Raw genomic sequence first — 15,525 nt, 5'->3', positions numbered from 1 at the left:
ATATTTGTCCGTTAACTGCCTTACCTGTTTAGTGTTTCTGATTAAAATCAATGAGAACTGCTACCTGAAATATGATGTTACAGTTCATATGAAATTTTCTTGGGTTCTAGGTTGGGTTCTCTACCTTAAAACTTTTCTTCTGTGACCTCACATACATTTTGCACCTTAAGGGTTCACCTGGAATGTATCCAAATATCACGCCAGAATGGCAAAAATCTTTATACTTGCTCCGGATGTCTGCACTGGAAGGCAGGACAGAGAGCTTGTATCATAGCCTGGCTGCGTGTCATTGCCTCCCTGGACTCTCCCCAAGAACTCTTTGTTGTCTTTGTAGTCTTGAAGGGATTGTGGATATTGAAGTCATTCTTGGTGTTTCCCGCAGTTTTACACACAAAAAGTGATGGAGGTAGTTATGTAAAGAATGAGAGCCTAAAAGTAAAGCTCAGTTCTTGTGTACCTCCAAAGTCGCTGCATATAAATGACATGTTTGTTGGATTGTTGGTTTCATAAAGAGAAATTGTCAAATGCAGATGCCTACAAAACCGCTGATGAAAAGCAGGTTATAGATGCTGTTAAACTTGTTAGACAAACACTTGTTAGAAGCATACTGATGTCTTCATGTTGCAACCTCTTCATTTGTAAAGGAAGTAGAGTCAGTTCATCTCGTGGGAAGGTTGGCAACCCTTGTCAGGACTGATCCCTTCTCATCACTCACATATTTAAGGTAGTTTCTGTAATTGATCACCCCTCTTAAATGATTACACAACTATTCTCTGCATCGGGACAGACATTCTCTTGTAACTGCAGTGTTTGAGGAAGTTTCTTTGATCTAGCCGCCGACTCGTAGCCAGTAACAGAGGCTGATTTCCTTCCAAGCAGAACACTGCCTTTTTGAGCAATTGCAGTCATGTTGTTATTTGACTGCGTCACTCTCGTCAGTGAGCAGACAGGACACCAGCTGCCACTGTTTGCATTCCAATTGCTTGCTGTCCAGTTAGTGAGAAAGCTTTTGCATAGAGGGGGAAATAATTGCGGGGAGAAAGGGAGGATAGTGCAGATCCTTCTGTCTGGACTACCCTGGAACTTTTTTTGTAGGATCTATCCCAGTGCATTCGTGCGACAGTTTATGATGCCAGAACAGTAATTTCAAAAGGATGCCACTAAAGAATGTAACAGTGTTTTGATTTTTGTTGGTGTCCTGGATTTTACAGCCTTGATTTGGACTTGACCACCATGCCTTTTTTCACTTTAACCAACAGGGTTTTTATGGTTTTCATCTATAACCCCAAGGGTCATTGAATTTCCTCTGCTCGAACAAGAACACACAGTTCTGAAATAAGAATATAAAACAGAACCATAATTGGGGCAACATGATTTTCACATGACAACAATGATATGGTTAAGTGCTTTTGGGCGGAAGAACAGACTGTTGGAAGAGAGGCAGAAAGCCACAACTGTTGCACTTTAGTGGCTGATGATGGAGGGAGGACAGAGGGAGGGAGGGAGGTAAGGAGGAAGGATGGGTTATGACAGTGGAGTCAATAATGTCCATGTCCTGCAGAAACCATTTGAAAGTCATTTTCTCTGGTACAGTTTGCTCCCACTCCTAAGGCAGTGTATCGGTTACAGCACAAATGTATAGTGGGAGTCATAAGATATGAGTATCTGAGTGTTGATCAGCAACCAGTTATGCACTGTATGTCACTGGAAAAATATATAGAGGGAGGGGAAAGGGAGCTTAAAAAAGACATGAATAGAAGTCATTATCACACAATGACTATATTCATATTATGTCACTAATTATTCCCGTTATAATTACTGTCAAATATGAATATGATATAGATATTCATATGCCAAAGATATGACACTCCATCCACTCCATCCACTCCTGGTAATTTGCCTCATTTTAAAGGAATATTATAACAATTGTAGTGGGATTTTTACTCTGTTTTGTTCCCAAGCCAACTGCAGTTCCCCAATTACTGTCATCTGTTTTATTTATTAAAATGAATAATAAAATAAAATAAAATAAAAATGAATTTTATTACAGCTTAAAGTTATGTATAATTGATGGTGTGCTGCTTTGAGTGACAGGAGGGATCATATACTTGCAACAAACCGGCATGCACCCACCTATTTGCCCATTTTTGGATTAGCTGGGAGTTAGGGGCGGAGACAGGCACTGCCAAGATGGTGACGGCAGAGCAGCTCACTCTGAGCTTCAGAACTGCTCTTCAGAAACATATGGGTGACATCACAGAGGTTACATCCATCTTTATAGACAGACTATGATTGTGACCAGCACATAGAGAAAAAACATTGCATTTGTCCTTTAACTACTTTACCCGTTAAGTGTTGCTCATTAAAATCAATTAGAACTGCTACCTTTAATGCTCCCCCTAAGAACTGTTAAAGTTGTTCTATTACCTCACTTACTTTTTGGCCATCAAAATGTGTATGAATTAATAATTCTATTATGAGGGATTATAATTTCTCTCTCTACAGAGTTTAGAGGTTGGGACAGTTTTTTAAACCTGAAACTAGCTAAATTAAAGCTTGTGCTAAATTAAAGTGTGGGCTAAATTAATGAACATATTCCTCGAGATATTAAACAAATGTCTGATGAAGAGTAATAATAGTGAAAGCTAAAGTGAAACTCTGAAATGTCCAGGTATCCCTTTAAAGTAAAGCAGGAGGTGATCAGGGGTGAGCGGTGATGCCTAGATGTAAATATAAGCAGCAGATCCTGAAAGCCTGAGGCTCAGATAGAAATCCCAAATTGTATTAAGGGACATTGTCTCTCACTCCCAGTATGCGTACCTAATCCTGTTTCAGCGATGTTCCATTACCTCAATTACTATCATCTCACCCAGAGGTGGACTCAGCCAAGGACACCACCGGAGAGCCACCGATGGGTATGGAAAGAGAGGGGAGAGGATGGCGGAAGAGGTGGAGAGGGAGGGCTACGGAGGAGAGGGTCCTATATAGTACAAAGAAAGTAGGATGGAAAAGGGGAGATAGGAAAAGAGGGGGCTGAGAGAGAGGATAAAGAGATAGACTGAACAAAGTAACACCGGAGAGAAAAATGATCACAAGCGACAATAAAAGGAGAACAAACTGATGATGTAGAGATGCATACAATTCATGTCAGACCATTAAAACACTGGTAGGTCTGTCCGAGCTGGTAGCCAAGACCTGGCATTCATTTTTGTTTCCCAGCTGGTCGGAGACGGATGTAATGGTGGCAATCCAGCTAATTTACAGGACAGAATGACTGGCTGAGGAACACGGTTTCACAGGCTGACATTTTCTGAGGTGCATTCAAGAATTTTATAATGTAAATGAGCTGTTAGATTTATCTGCTGTCATCTTAAATGTGCACATGACATGGACAGCAGATCAGACACATGGTGACTCTGTATGTGGACAAGTTGCAAACGTGCAGTAGAAATCAAAATGGCAACCTTTCGATTTTGCATGTGCACCCTGCACAGATGTACATACAGATGTTCAAGGACATGAGCACTGGTTGCAGACAGTCATGTGACCTTGCAGCAAATTTTAGACTATGTGAAGAAGGGGAGACCTTTGTCACTGAACAGTTGAAGCAAAATGATGTCATCACTTAACAGTTGTGCTATTATGACATGCAGGGTGTTGTTTAAAGGTCCCATATTTTACACTTGTCCAGTGTTTTATTTGAAGTGTTGATCCATAAGAAGATATATTTGTGGTTTTAAGAAAAAAAAACAAAACATCTCAATGTAGTTTTAGATCTCCTCTCTCAGGCTTCTGTCTGGAGCTGTAGTAACAACAGGTCAGTGAGCCAATCAGAAGAGAGGAGGCTCGGAGCCTGTTTTCTGAGTGATCCAATAGAAAATATAGCGGATTTCAGGTAAACACTCAGAAAAACTAAATCCTGCAAGGCTGGACTGTGGGTGGGGCTTGGGGCATGGCTGAGAGCGGTGACTGCTTTGTTGTGACATCACAAAGTTCCAGTCCTGGCGGCTGGTTTTAAGGCTCAGTTTCTGAATACAGGCTGTGTGCATTTCTCTGTGGACTGAGGCTTTGATACTTTCACAGTATTAATACAGAACCTAGACCAGCTTTATAATCAGAAATCTCACTTTAGACAATATGGGACCTTTAATGTATCAAGGCAAAGACATTTTCACACTATGTTTCATTGTGACAAATTTAATCTGCAAATGAACTAAATCCACAGTTGAAATTGAACTTTTCACTGTCACTGCAAAAACAGAAAGTTACAAAGAAAAGAATAACTGTTAAACACTTCGAATGGATGTACAGTGTGTCTCCCTAGTTTGGTGCACTGGCTTTATTTCAGCTCAGCTTGGACAGCCATTGGTTTAGAGTGCTACACATCCTTTTGAAAGGAGGGGTGGATAGAGCCAAAAACTCACACACACACATTCACAAAAGAGTTGTGAAACATGAGTCAAGCTGCATTACTATCCTCCCTCTCCCATCTAGCACCACCATAAGTGTCCAGGCAAGGCCCTTGGCTTAATAGGACCTAATGCGTGTGCTTGTCAGTGTAGCATGGCTGCTATTGAGTGTTAGGACATTTCTGAAACTGTGCGTGTGGTGTTCTCTGGAGTCTCACCAGTGTCTGTGTGGCTTTGACATTTACCCTGGGTAAAGACCTGGATGCTATTATTTACCCCCATCTCCCCTCCTTCCTTTCCTCCCCTCTCTCCTTCCACATACCTGCCGTATCCAGACTTAACAGTTGCAGCATGTATTTGTCAACTCTCTCCAAGCTAACTAAGAAGGATTACTTCTCCTATCTCTTTCGTTCCCTTTCTCCGACTCTTATCCATCTTCATCTTCCGTTCTCCATTCGGCTTTCTCACTTAATTTTTCTACCTCAGAGTGGTGGAGAGTTTGCCTAATGAAGTGGCTGATGGGAGTATATTACAGAGAGACAGAGTGGAGCGGTCGCCTACTCTAAAATCCATTAACCTTACAGTTTCAATCAGCGTGCAGACAAGTCTGAGCTGGGAGTCAAAAAGGAGCGTATTAGCTTAAGAGTTACACCATTGTGCCTCGCGCTTGTTTTGCTCAATATTTTGCCCACCTTTAGCTGACAACACAAATCCTGCTTTTTTACTGTGTTATCATTGTGCTGTCACCATGTTACATTCATACACGATCTCACCAGCCTTATGTTCATCAATTGACAGTATTCTTCTGGGTGAAACAGCTGTGGTTGAGTGGGGGGCAGAGCACACAAATCTAGGCCCTGGGCATAAGCAGCCTCAGTGCATCTTCTTACCCTTTCAGTACATCCAATTTCATGCATGTATGTTTTTAGCACATTATTTCCTGGAAGTTCTGTTGGAGCTCAGTATCAGAATCAGCACAATGTCATTTTGGAAAAAATTTCCCTGCAGTATTGAAATTGAATGAAATGCCTAAAATTACCCAGTAATTCATAAGACAGGAAAAGCAAAGATTAGAGGCGAGCATGGATGAAATGAACATAATTTTACATGACTTTCATATCCTGTTAATAATCTTGCGCCCCCTAAATTTTGCTCTGTTGCTCCCAGATTAAACAGGATAGCAAAATAAATCCATACTTGGGCCACATGCTTGTTTGCTTCTGGCCCAGTATACAACCGGTTCCACGGCCCAAATCTGGCCCTTATAAAGCATGATTGTGAGGTGATGCTACTTCCAATCTCTGGACCTATAGAACAACAACAGCCTGAATCTGCCCAGGAGTGGCAGTATATGGGCCAGACTCAGGCTGAGGACCCAGGCATATGTTGGGCCAGAAGTTCATGTTAGATCAGTTTAGATACAAACATAGACTGTCAAACTATTTATTCAGGAGACAACAATAATAATATCCTTGCTCTGGTTAGTTAGTTCATTATTCCACTTCCAACAAAGCCCCTGACAGGAATCTTCTAGAGTCCTTTAGAGCAGTTACTGTACTCTACTTCAAATGCTGCAGTGACTGCCTCAATTTCCAGACCATCCTTTTCACTTTCAGTTGATCTTATTTTGCTTTTCTGCACCTCTATTGAAATATGGTATGAGAATGACAGTCACCAAAGCAAAAGTGTGCAATTATTGCACAATAAAAATATGCTTTTATTGTTGTTGTTCATGTTTAGATATTGAAAACCTTGACATGTTGCCGTCGTGTTCAGTTTGTGTGTACGAGGATGCCGATATCTGACATTTTACTATTTGGAAATATGACCTGTTTATTTAAAGCAAAAAATAAAAGTAGATCCCATACCCATGCCGATATAAAATATAATGTGTACCGAAGGGATAACACCTCCCCTGGTTTAGACTAATGTGAAAAAAGTGCATCTGTATTGTCAGTGCTGTCAGTGTTCAGGATTAGAGTGTATCAACCAGAGAAAAAAAAAAAAGAAAATGATGAATAAATAATTAAAGCCTCCCCGGTCCTGATAATGCAAATGATATTCACAGGTTAGATCCGATGCAGGTGGCCACAATTAGTGGTAATTTGTGCCGATTTTAATGATCCATAATTTAGCTGGCTTTCCAAACTGCTGGTCATGTAGGATAAGTGTGTGTGTGTGTGTGTGTGTGTGTATGTGTACAGTAGGAGAGACGGGGGGAAGTGAGGGAGCGGTAGCGAAAACAAAAAAGAGAAAAGACGGAAGGTTAAGAATCTCCTGCCATGCACTGAAAAGAAGAGACAGACAGAATCCCCGTCTACACACACACACACAAACACACACACAATGAAACACATTTACGTGCCCGGTTTATGATGACACACTATTCTTTCACACTCCAGTATCAGCTTTGTGAATAAAAATGCATCTTTTGTCAATTCAAATTACTGTTTGTGTTTATGTACGTTGTGAACTGAAGCCCCATAGTGTGAAGAAAATTATATCTCTAATATAAACACACATATACTTTTATGTACACACACACACACACACACACACACACACACACACACACACACATATACACAAATGTTTCCCTTTGCATATATGTTTTTCCACCACAACCTCTCTGACTCTCTCTTTCTGGCTATTAGAGGTAAATTGCAGAGTGCCGACGTATAAAAGCTTCCATGCTAAACCATTATTTCAGTATCACTGCTAATTTGTCGCAGTCGTTCTGTCAGTAATTAGCAGGTGATATGTCCCAATTTTGTGTCTTTTTATAACCCACCTTACCTGTTTACATATTAATGGAATGTTTTTGTAATTTATTTTTCACAACATGTTACGGAAAAATAGCTTTTTACCCCCCCAAAAAAATCAACTGGGATAATTATCATCAATACAACGACCCCTACAATGACACCTGTTTATTTTGCTTTTGCAATAATATTACAGCATGTTTCAATTTATTATGTTCTGCAGCTTTTGACATTTTTAGGATGTTGATATAATTATTGTGGTTGTTATTCCATAAATAGCTGTATTTCTAAGCATAGTTCAAATTTATGCATTTTTTTGCATTAGGATCTAGAACTTGGATAATAAAGAGTTTTTTTTTTTTTTTCAATGTTTTGTTTTAGCAGCAAACTGTTTTTATCAAGGGTGGTACAAAAGATAATAGAAAAGTGGCCTTTCTTGGTACACAACTTTACCCCAGATTGCAAAATAAGTCCGGCCCATACTTGGCCCAGTATACGCCTGGTTCCACATCTGGACCAATTCTGGCGCACACACAGTCGGCCATTGTCAGCCAACACAGGAGGATACCAGCTGAAATCTTCCCGGATGTGGAAGTGTATGGGCCAGATTTGGGCCGAGGACCCGTGCATTTGTTGGGCCAGATGATCCTGGGGAGCAATTTAAAGGGCACATAGAGTAGACATTAAAAAAACACACAATTACACAAAAAAGAACACACAACCAGTACTAGACAAATTGTACACATTAAGAAAAACAACAACAATGACATGAAGCAACATCAGTGCGAAAAAACAAAAAAAAACAACACACAACAACGGTGCAAAACAAAACATGTAATATTATAATGACAATGACAACATGGGAGAATGACATTACTAGCACAAATAAATAACTAACTGCACACGTTTTGGTAAATTATTAGCTGTATGAGAGATAATCTAATAAAAAACTATGTTACATATATACAGTATATGTGCATATTTGGCATATGAGGTATATGAGCATGGATAAATAGCAAAGTCCAACAGCAGCAAGGTCAGTGTGGAAGTTACTGTGTGAGTGTGTGTGTGTCAATATATATTAAGGCTTAGTTGCATTACTGTGTCAACATGTGTGAACTACTGTTTTCTAGCATGTTTCTGTGGGATTGCGTGTTTATCCGTCGTGTGTGTTAACGAGTGCGTGCTGTAGCTCCGCTTGTCTGCGTCAGATGCACCCACACTGCACTGTGCTTAATAGTGGAAGGCTCTGAATGGCAGCGACGGGGCTTCGTTTGTCATCTAATCTTGTAAACGAGCCGATGGCCGTCCATTTCGGTTCCCCCTAATGAGATTACACATGCATTCCGGGTCCCACCACAGGTCATCATCGCCGAGGCCATTCAAAGGCAATTATTGTTTTAAATGTTCCTCTTGTCGCCGCCTCAAAGTGACTCTGCATGCTTCGCTGAGGGAAGAAGAAGGGGTTATTTTTCCTCTCCAGTTGGAGCCTAAATGTTTTTACACTCCTACTGTTTTACTTCCCTCAGGCGGCCGTGGTGCGTCTGTTCTGCGTGTGTGAATGAGAGAATGAGTATGTGTAGGTGCGTTTGTCTGTGGGGTGATAGTCTTGGAATGAGTGTGAACAGTACATAAGAGGATATGACTCCAGAATACAGTGTGCATGAATAAACTTGCATACATTTGATTTGTATTTATTTGTTGTCAAGACATGAAAGAATTTCTGACAGGGATTTCCTGATTGGGTGAAATCATCAGTCTCAACCTGTTCTCAGATATATTTGAAACACAATTCCTGATGCATCGGATATCATATATTTTTTATGCATTTATGCTGCTGCTACAGAAATGAGGAAGCAGTAATTTGAAGGTCTAAAGGATTCTGCCTCTCCAGTGTGTGTGCATGTGTGTGTGTTTGTGTGTGTGTGTGTTTGTCAGCAAGCCTCTTGTTTTGGTAGATCAGTGGGAAGCGGCAGTCCGCTGGGACAGCCCTGTTTCTTTGTTCTCCTGCTGACAATGGAGGACTCACAGTCAGTCTAAAGGGAGAAATTATGTCCCAGAGCAGTCTGGGAGAAGAACAAATGCACACACACACACACACACACACACTATTTCTCACATGCTACTCATGTGGGGCATGACCTCAATAAGAACTACCGTTTTATTTGCAAGCCCTCAACACCATGTGCCGACCACTTCTAAAAGCTGTAAGAGTTAGGCCTAAGGTTCAAATAAAAGACTGGTTCAGCCGAGTTAAACAGAGTTGTCCTTCATGGGTTTCATTCTGTACACAGAGTTGTTTATGTGCGATTTTGTTCATGTTTGCAAATGAACAAAAATGCAGCTTTTGAAAACCTGAAATTCAGAATTCAGTCTTTACTGTTAAACAGACTCCGTAGCATAAAGTCAGGCTGATGTTAAAGGTGTTTGCCACCCCTCCTAACCCGATTCTCTCTCTCCTGTCACCACAGGTAAGGAGGAGCCGACCACCTACACCTGCACTACGTGTAAGCAGTCGTATGGCAGCGCCTGGTTCCTGCTGCAGCACGCTCAGAACACCCACGGCTTCCGCATCTACCTAGAAAGTGAACACGGAAGCCCTCTCACACCACGCATGGGTGGACCTTCCTCTCTCGGCGGGGGCGCAGACTGCCCCTCTCAGCCTCCCCTTCATGGCCTCCATTTGCCTCCCGACGCAAGCCCCTTCAACCTCTTACGCATCCCTGGCTCGGGCTCAGGTGGACGGGACAGCGTCGGAGCAGGGGGTATCGGCCCTCCCGGCATGGCTGGTGGGGGCCATCATCAGCGTTTCCCTCCCACGCCGCCCCTGTTCAGCCCCCCACCAAGGAACCACTTGGACCCCCATCACCTGAGCCCAGAGGAGCTGGCGCTGGCAGCCCACCACCCGAGTGCCTTTGACAGGGTGCTGCGCCTCAATCCTCCTCTGCCCCTGGACCCCCCTCCAACAATGGACTTCTCACGGCGGCTACGGGAGCTGGCAGGCAACACCTCAGGGTCCACTCCCCCACTATCCCCCAGCCGGCCTAGCCCCATGCAGCGTTTGCTTCAGCCATTCCAGACAGGAGGAGGAAGTGGAGGAACAGGAGGAGCAGGGGGCAGCAAACCTCCATATCTTGCTACCCCACCCCCTCTTCCTGGCTCCATGCAGTCACCTGTGGGCTCTCAGACCACTCCCACTACCCCACTCCCCTCAGCAGGGGCGCCACCCTCCTCCACCACCCCATTGAAATCAAAGTGTTGTGAGTTTTGTGGCAAGGCCTTCAAGTTTCAGAGTAATCTAATAGTGCACCGGCGCAGCCACACGGGCGAGAAGCCGTACAAATGTCATCTGTGTGATCACGCTTGTACGCAGGCTAGCAAACTGAAGCGTCACATGAAGACGCACATGCACAAATCCTCCTCGCCGAACACGGGCAAGTCAGAGGACGGCCTCTCAACAGCCTCCTCTCCAGAGCCTGGCACCAGCGAGCACATGGGCAGCGCAAGCAACGCCCTCAAGTCAGTGGTGGCCAAGCTGAAGAGTGAGAATAATCGCATGCTGCGTGAGAATGGCGAGGAGGAAGAGGAGGAAGAGGAAGAGGAGGAGGAGGAGGAAGAGGAGGAGGAAGAGGAGGAGGAGGAGGAGGAAGAGGAGGGAGAGGAGGAAGAAGAGCAAAAAGCAGACAGGGCAGCCAGAAGGACCAACAACAGCTATCACTTTGGTCTGAACCTTGAGACGGCGCGCCAACACGAAAACAACGGCGGCATCGGAAGCCGGCTGGGAGGTCTGGCTGACGAGGGGTCTATCCCTCGGTCGCTGCCCGAGGTGATGCAGGGGATGGGTCTGGCTGCCAGCATGCAGCACTTCAGTGAAGCCCTAAACGCGCACAAACGGAACGCCATGGCCCAGGAGAACCACCTGCACCACCACCTCAACCGAGACCACCACCACCACAATCGCGAGATGTGTGATGGGGACTCTGTCCTGGAGACAGATCGCGTGGAGGAGGGCTCCGTCTCAACAGTGAATGGGCGGGGAGCCTCCCCTAATGAAAATGCCTCCGTCGGCCTCTCTAAGAAACTGCTTCTGGGTAGCCCCAGTCCACTCAGTCCTTTCTCCAAACGCATCAAGCTGGAAAAGGAATTTGACCTGCCCACTCCCACAATCCCTAACACGGAGAACGTCTACTCCCAGTGGCTGGCCGGCTATGCCGCCTCCCGACAACTCAAGGACCCTTTTCTGAACTTTGGGGATTCCAGACAATCGCCGTTCGCCTCTTCGTCTGAGCATTCGTCAGAGAATGGCAGTCTGCGTTTCTCGACCCCTCCGGGGGAACTGGATGGCGGGATGTCGGGCCGCAGCGGCACAGGCAGTGGGGGCAGCACTCCGCACCTCGGGGGTCCTGGTCGGCCCAGCTCCAAGGACGGCCGCAGGAGTGATACTTGCGAGTATTGCGGCAAGGTGTTCAAGAACTGCAGTAACCTGACAGTGCATCGGCGCAGCCACACGGGGGAGAGACCGTACAAATGTGAGCTGTGCAATTATGCTTGTGCCCAGAGTTCCAAACTCACACGCCATATGAAGACCCATGGTCAGGTGGGCAAAGACGTGTACAAGTGTGAAATTTGTCAGATGCCCTTCAGTGTCTACAGCACCTTGGAGAAACACATGAAAAAATGGCACAGTGACCGTCCTTTGAGTACCGAAATAAAGTCAGAGTAGAAGGCCGAACTATGGGACCTTCCCCCCTCCCACAGCTATGTCCGCCATTAGTCCCCTGTTTATTCCCAGCTCCTTGTAGATTTGCCCCAACCCCAACACTCCACTTTCGCCAATCTGGTGGAAGCTTAAGACCATGTGCTCTGCACCAGCACACCCCGTTTCCATTACCCATTGAATGCATGATCTGTATCGGGGCAATACTCTTGCATTGACGCAAAACTTCGAGCCTTTCTCTTGTGCAATAATTTACATGTTGTGTACAATTTTTTTTGAGTTTTTCCTTTTCCATTTTTAAGAATTAGTCAGCATGCATAGTATGTTTTTGCTAATCAAAAAAAAAAAAGAAGAAAAGAACTTGTCCCTGGTTGGTTAATTGTTGAGTAAATGTGTTGCTGTTTTTCCTCTTGTTCTGTTTTTCTTTTTATTCTTCAAAAAGAGAAAAGACAAGAAAGAGACATCCATGCTGCATACATTCTGTAACACATATCATGTACAGTTTTGTTTTGTAACATGGAAAGTGAACAGTCTTTACCCTCTTCTTTACAACCCTGGAAATAAATGCACTTATCCTGATCTTTCTAAAAGACACCACGTTCACACAGGGTTAAAAAAAAAAAAAAGAAATCACGCATTAGCTTGATGACTAAACAGAAAGTAACGACAGCCTTCAAATTTCTTTCAAAAAGACAAAGGGTGTGCTAGGAATTCAATTTGTGCTATCATTTGGTTGAATAAGAAAGAGTGCCTTTGATATCTCAAGACTGCATTTGGCCATAATCTTATCTGGTATAAGTTTGGGGTCACACTAGATCAAGCTAAAAGGTTGAAGCCACCCAGGAAAGGTCCTTGCATCAAGCACCTGACTGCTCAAACGGACTGTGACGAAGATCAGAGAGTTCTCGTTAATCATCATTTAGCTACCTATTACATGTTCAATAGGCTATCTTTTTAAATATGTGGATTTCATGGAAAGCATGGTACAAGCAGTATTGTGTATATCTGAATTATTTGTAGTTTTGTTTTCCGGTTAAGGAGGTACTTTTGAGATAAAGGTAATCTGTAATGTACAATCCTGATCTTGAGGGATACGGCGCATTTGCTGAGAGGCGTCATGCGTCTGCGTTAGCACAAAACCTACGACGCTGCTCCGATACGTCAGTGTGTGGAACAATGCATACAGTAATATATGAGCTCCGAGTGAGGCTAACACAGAAAGCTACACAGAACTGGAAGCTACGTGCATATTACAGGGATCAGAGGCAATCTCTTTCACTCTTTCACTTACATTTCTAGAAAGAATTGCAAAAAAAAAGAAAATATATCTGTACTCCAGGGCTCTTGAAAGGAGTGAAAATTTTAATCAGTATGCAGAGGCTAATGCAGGGCACTATTTTTTTGTTTGCTGTTGCTTTCTAACCCAAAAGAAGGAGAGTTTTTTTTTTTTTTTTTTTTTTTCCTTGTTGAGTTTCATTCAAGCTGTTTATAGTATAGCACTTGTCACTCTGCCACTGAGAGCAAGTACAGACATCTCTCTTCTTTCATTGTCCCACACTGATGCAATGTTGGTACATGGGTTAGGTCTAAAAGCTAGATTGTCATTTATAGGACATGAAGTGCACTGTTTTCAAATTTTCCCAGTTTACAAGTTTATGCTGAAAGGGAAATACAAAAAAAAAAAAAAAAAAAGAAAATGTTGAAATGCTGTCAGATAAAGAGGGTCCCGTTGTTAAAAAAAAAAGCAGTAAAAGATGAGACACATGCAACTCCAGCCTCATGACCCTTGACCTCTGTACCCTTGCCGTTTCACCTTTGACCATTTTGTCAATTTGTTACCCCCTAAAAACCCCAGGGCTTCTCCTGGGGCTGAAAATTCACCTGGTCAACAAGGTCTGTAAATTAAAAAGGTTTGATATACGTTGCAGTTCCCATTGGCCTCAGCAGAAACCAAACATGCCCATTGTTAGGGAGCTGTATTGTGATTCTGTTGTCACCTCCACCTGAATAATCTACAGACCTTGACGGCCAGATTACAAAAACACTCAAATCTTGTTGCTTAACACTGCGAGAATCAGTTGTTGTTTTTTTTTTTTGTATTTTTTTTTTTTGTATAAATCTTCCTTTAATTCTAGATATGAAAATAAACGTTTTTGCAAATAACACTTCACTATCGTTTAGGGGAAACTGTATTTAAGTTTTGTTGTCGTTTCTCTTTTTCCTCAGCGTCTTGGTGGTGTTCAAGACTCCGATCACAGTATATATGAAATGATAAAAAAAAAGAAGAAAGAAAAAAAAAAGATGAAAAAACAAACAAACAAACAAATGGAAAAAAAAAATTCTGTGATGGTTTTGTATTTTATTTTGCCTTGGCTCTTCACAGCTCTTCAGGTTGAAATACAATTTGCATTGGGGAAAGGATTAAGATTATATATGAATATATAATAAAGAACTTAAAATATAGGAAAATGCACATTCATGTCGATTCCTATGCTTAAACACATTTATGGTCTACTTTTTCTGTATTTCTAGAACTGTATTTGAATTCAATGTTCACTTAGAATAGGCACTATAGTATTTATATTGAGGCTCGTATTTTTAACTGTTGCTTGTGCTCTCTAAAGGTATTTACCATACCTTTTTTTGGTAGTGGAAAAAAAAAATCCCAGGCTGCCACAGTATATTTTTTTAATTTGGCAGGATAATATAGTGCGAATTATTTGTATGTTTAAAGAAATAAAAGGAAAAAAAAAAACCCCATAAAAAAGCAGCTAAAAGTATGTGGCATTGGGAGGTGTCGCGGGCCATCAGATGGCTGCCGCTCTGTTTCCTGTCCACAGAGGTGGTTGTACATATCTTCTTTGGTTTTTTTGGTTCAGACCTCCTTCCCCCTCCCTCCACCCCCCCTGCCCCCCGCCCCTCCCTCCCACCCACCCCGCCCCTCCCTCCCCCCTGCTGCCATTCTTGTATGCAGTAATGCAAGCTGACGTCAGCCTGTTCTGTTGTGTGCTTCTGTCTCCCTCCTCACCCCTCCCACCTGACTACATTCCAACATCAAGAAGAGAGAAAGAAGAAACTAAACAAAAAAAAAAAAAAAAAAACTTCATATGCAGTACATGGATTACGAAAAAGCGTCAAAATAAATACATTTAAAAAAGAAATTAAACGTTTTGCAGTTTTTTTTCATTGCCAAATACTAAATGGTGCTTTATATTTAGATTGGGTATACTTTCATATGCAAAGCATATTTAAAAATGACCTGGGGGACGTGGAGAAGCCTGCTTGAGTTGAGACTTTTTTGTAAATGGCAATGCGGAATATTTTGTTATCAGCCTTTTCTATTCCTGTTCCGAGAGCTGTTTGTTGTAACTTGAACTTGAACTTTATCTTTTACTATGGGAGTTACTATTTATTATTACCTACATGTTCTGTTCAAAACAGAGACATGGAATGGATCCTTATTTTTTGGTTTCTTTTTATTTTATTTTTTATTTTTTGGCTATATTATAATTTTGATTTTTTTTTTTTTTTTTCTTTTGTAATGATGGCCGACGGTCATTTGATAATCCTAGGTCTTTTAATTTCTGATGTACTTGTTTGGGGTCTCTGTTCAGTTGTACTGGGAAAACCACTGTCT

The 15,525-nt window shown here is 42.5% G+C and overlaps 1 protein-coding gene across 5 annotated transcripts in view; it reads left to right on the top strand.

Annotated features, from left to right (window-relative positions):
• bcl11aa (BCL11 transcription factor A a) overlaps window positions 1–14,053 on the top strand; it is a 56,116-nt gene extending 42,063 nt beyond the window's left edge. For all 5 annotated transcript variants that reach the window (XM_056395730.1, XM_056395729.1, XM_056395731.1 and 2 more), the window contains exon 3: window positions 9,643–14,053. In XM_056395730.1, coding sequence (XP_056251705.1) covers window positions 9,643–11,894 — 2,252 coding nt within the window. In that variant the 3' untranslated portion in view covers window positions 11,895–14,053. The remainder of the gene's footprint in view (window positions 1–9,642) is intronic.
• Window positions 14,054–15,525: the final 1,472 nt, after the last annotated feature.

The sequence above is a fragment of the Seriola aureovittata genome, chromosome 14, assembly GCF_021018895.1.
Source record: "Seriola aureovittata isolate HTS-2021-v1 ecotype China chromosome 14, ASM2101889v1, whole genome shotgun sequence".
NCBI lineage: Eukaryota > Metazoa > Chordata > Actinopteri > Carangiformes > Carangidae > Seriola > Seriola aureovittata.
Note: the sequence above shows the minus strand (reverse complement) of the source record. Positions and strands in the feature narration are given on the sequence as shown.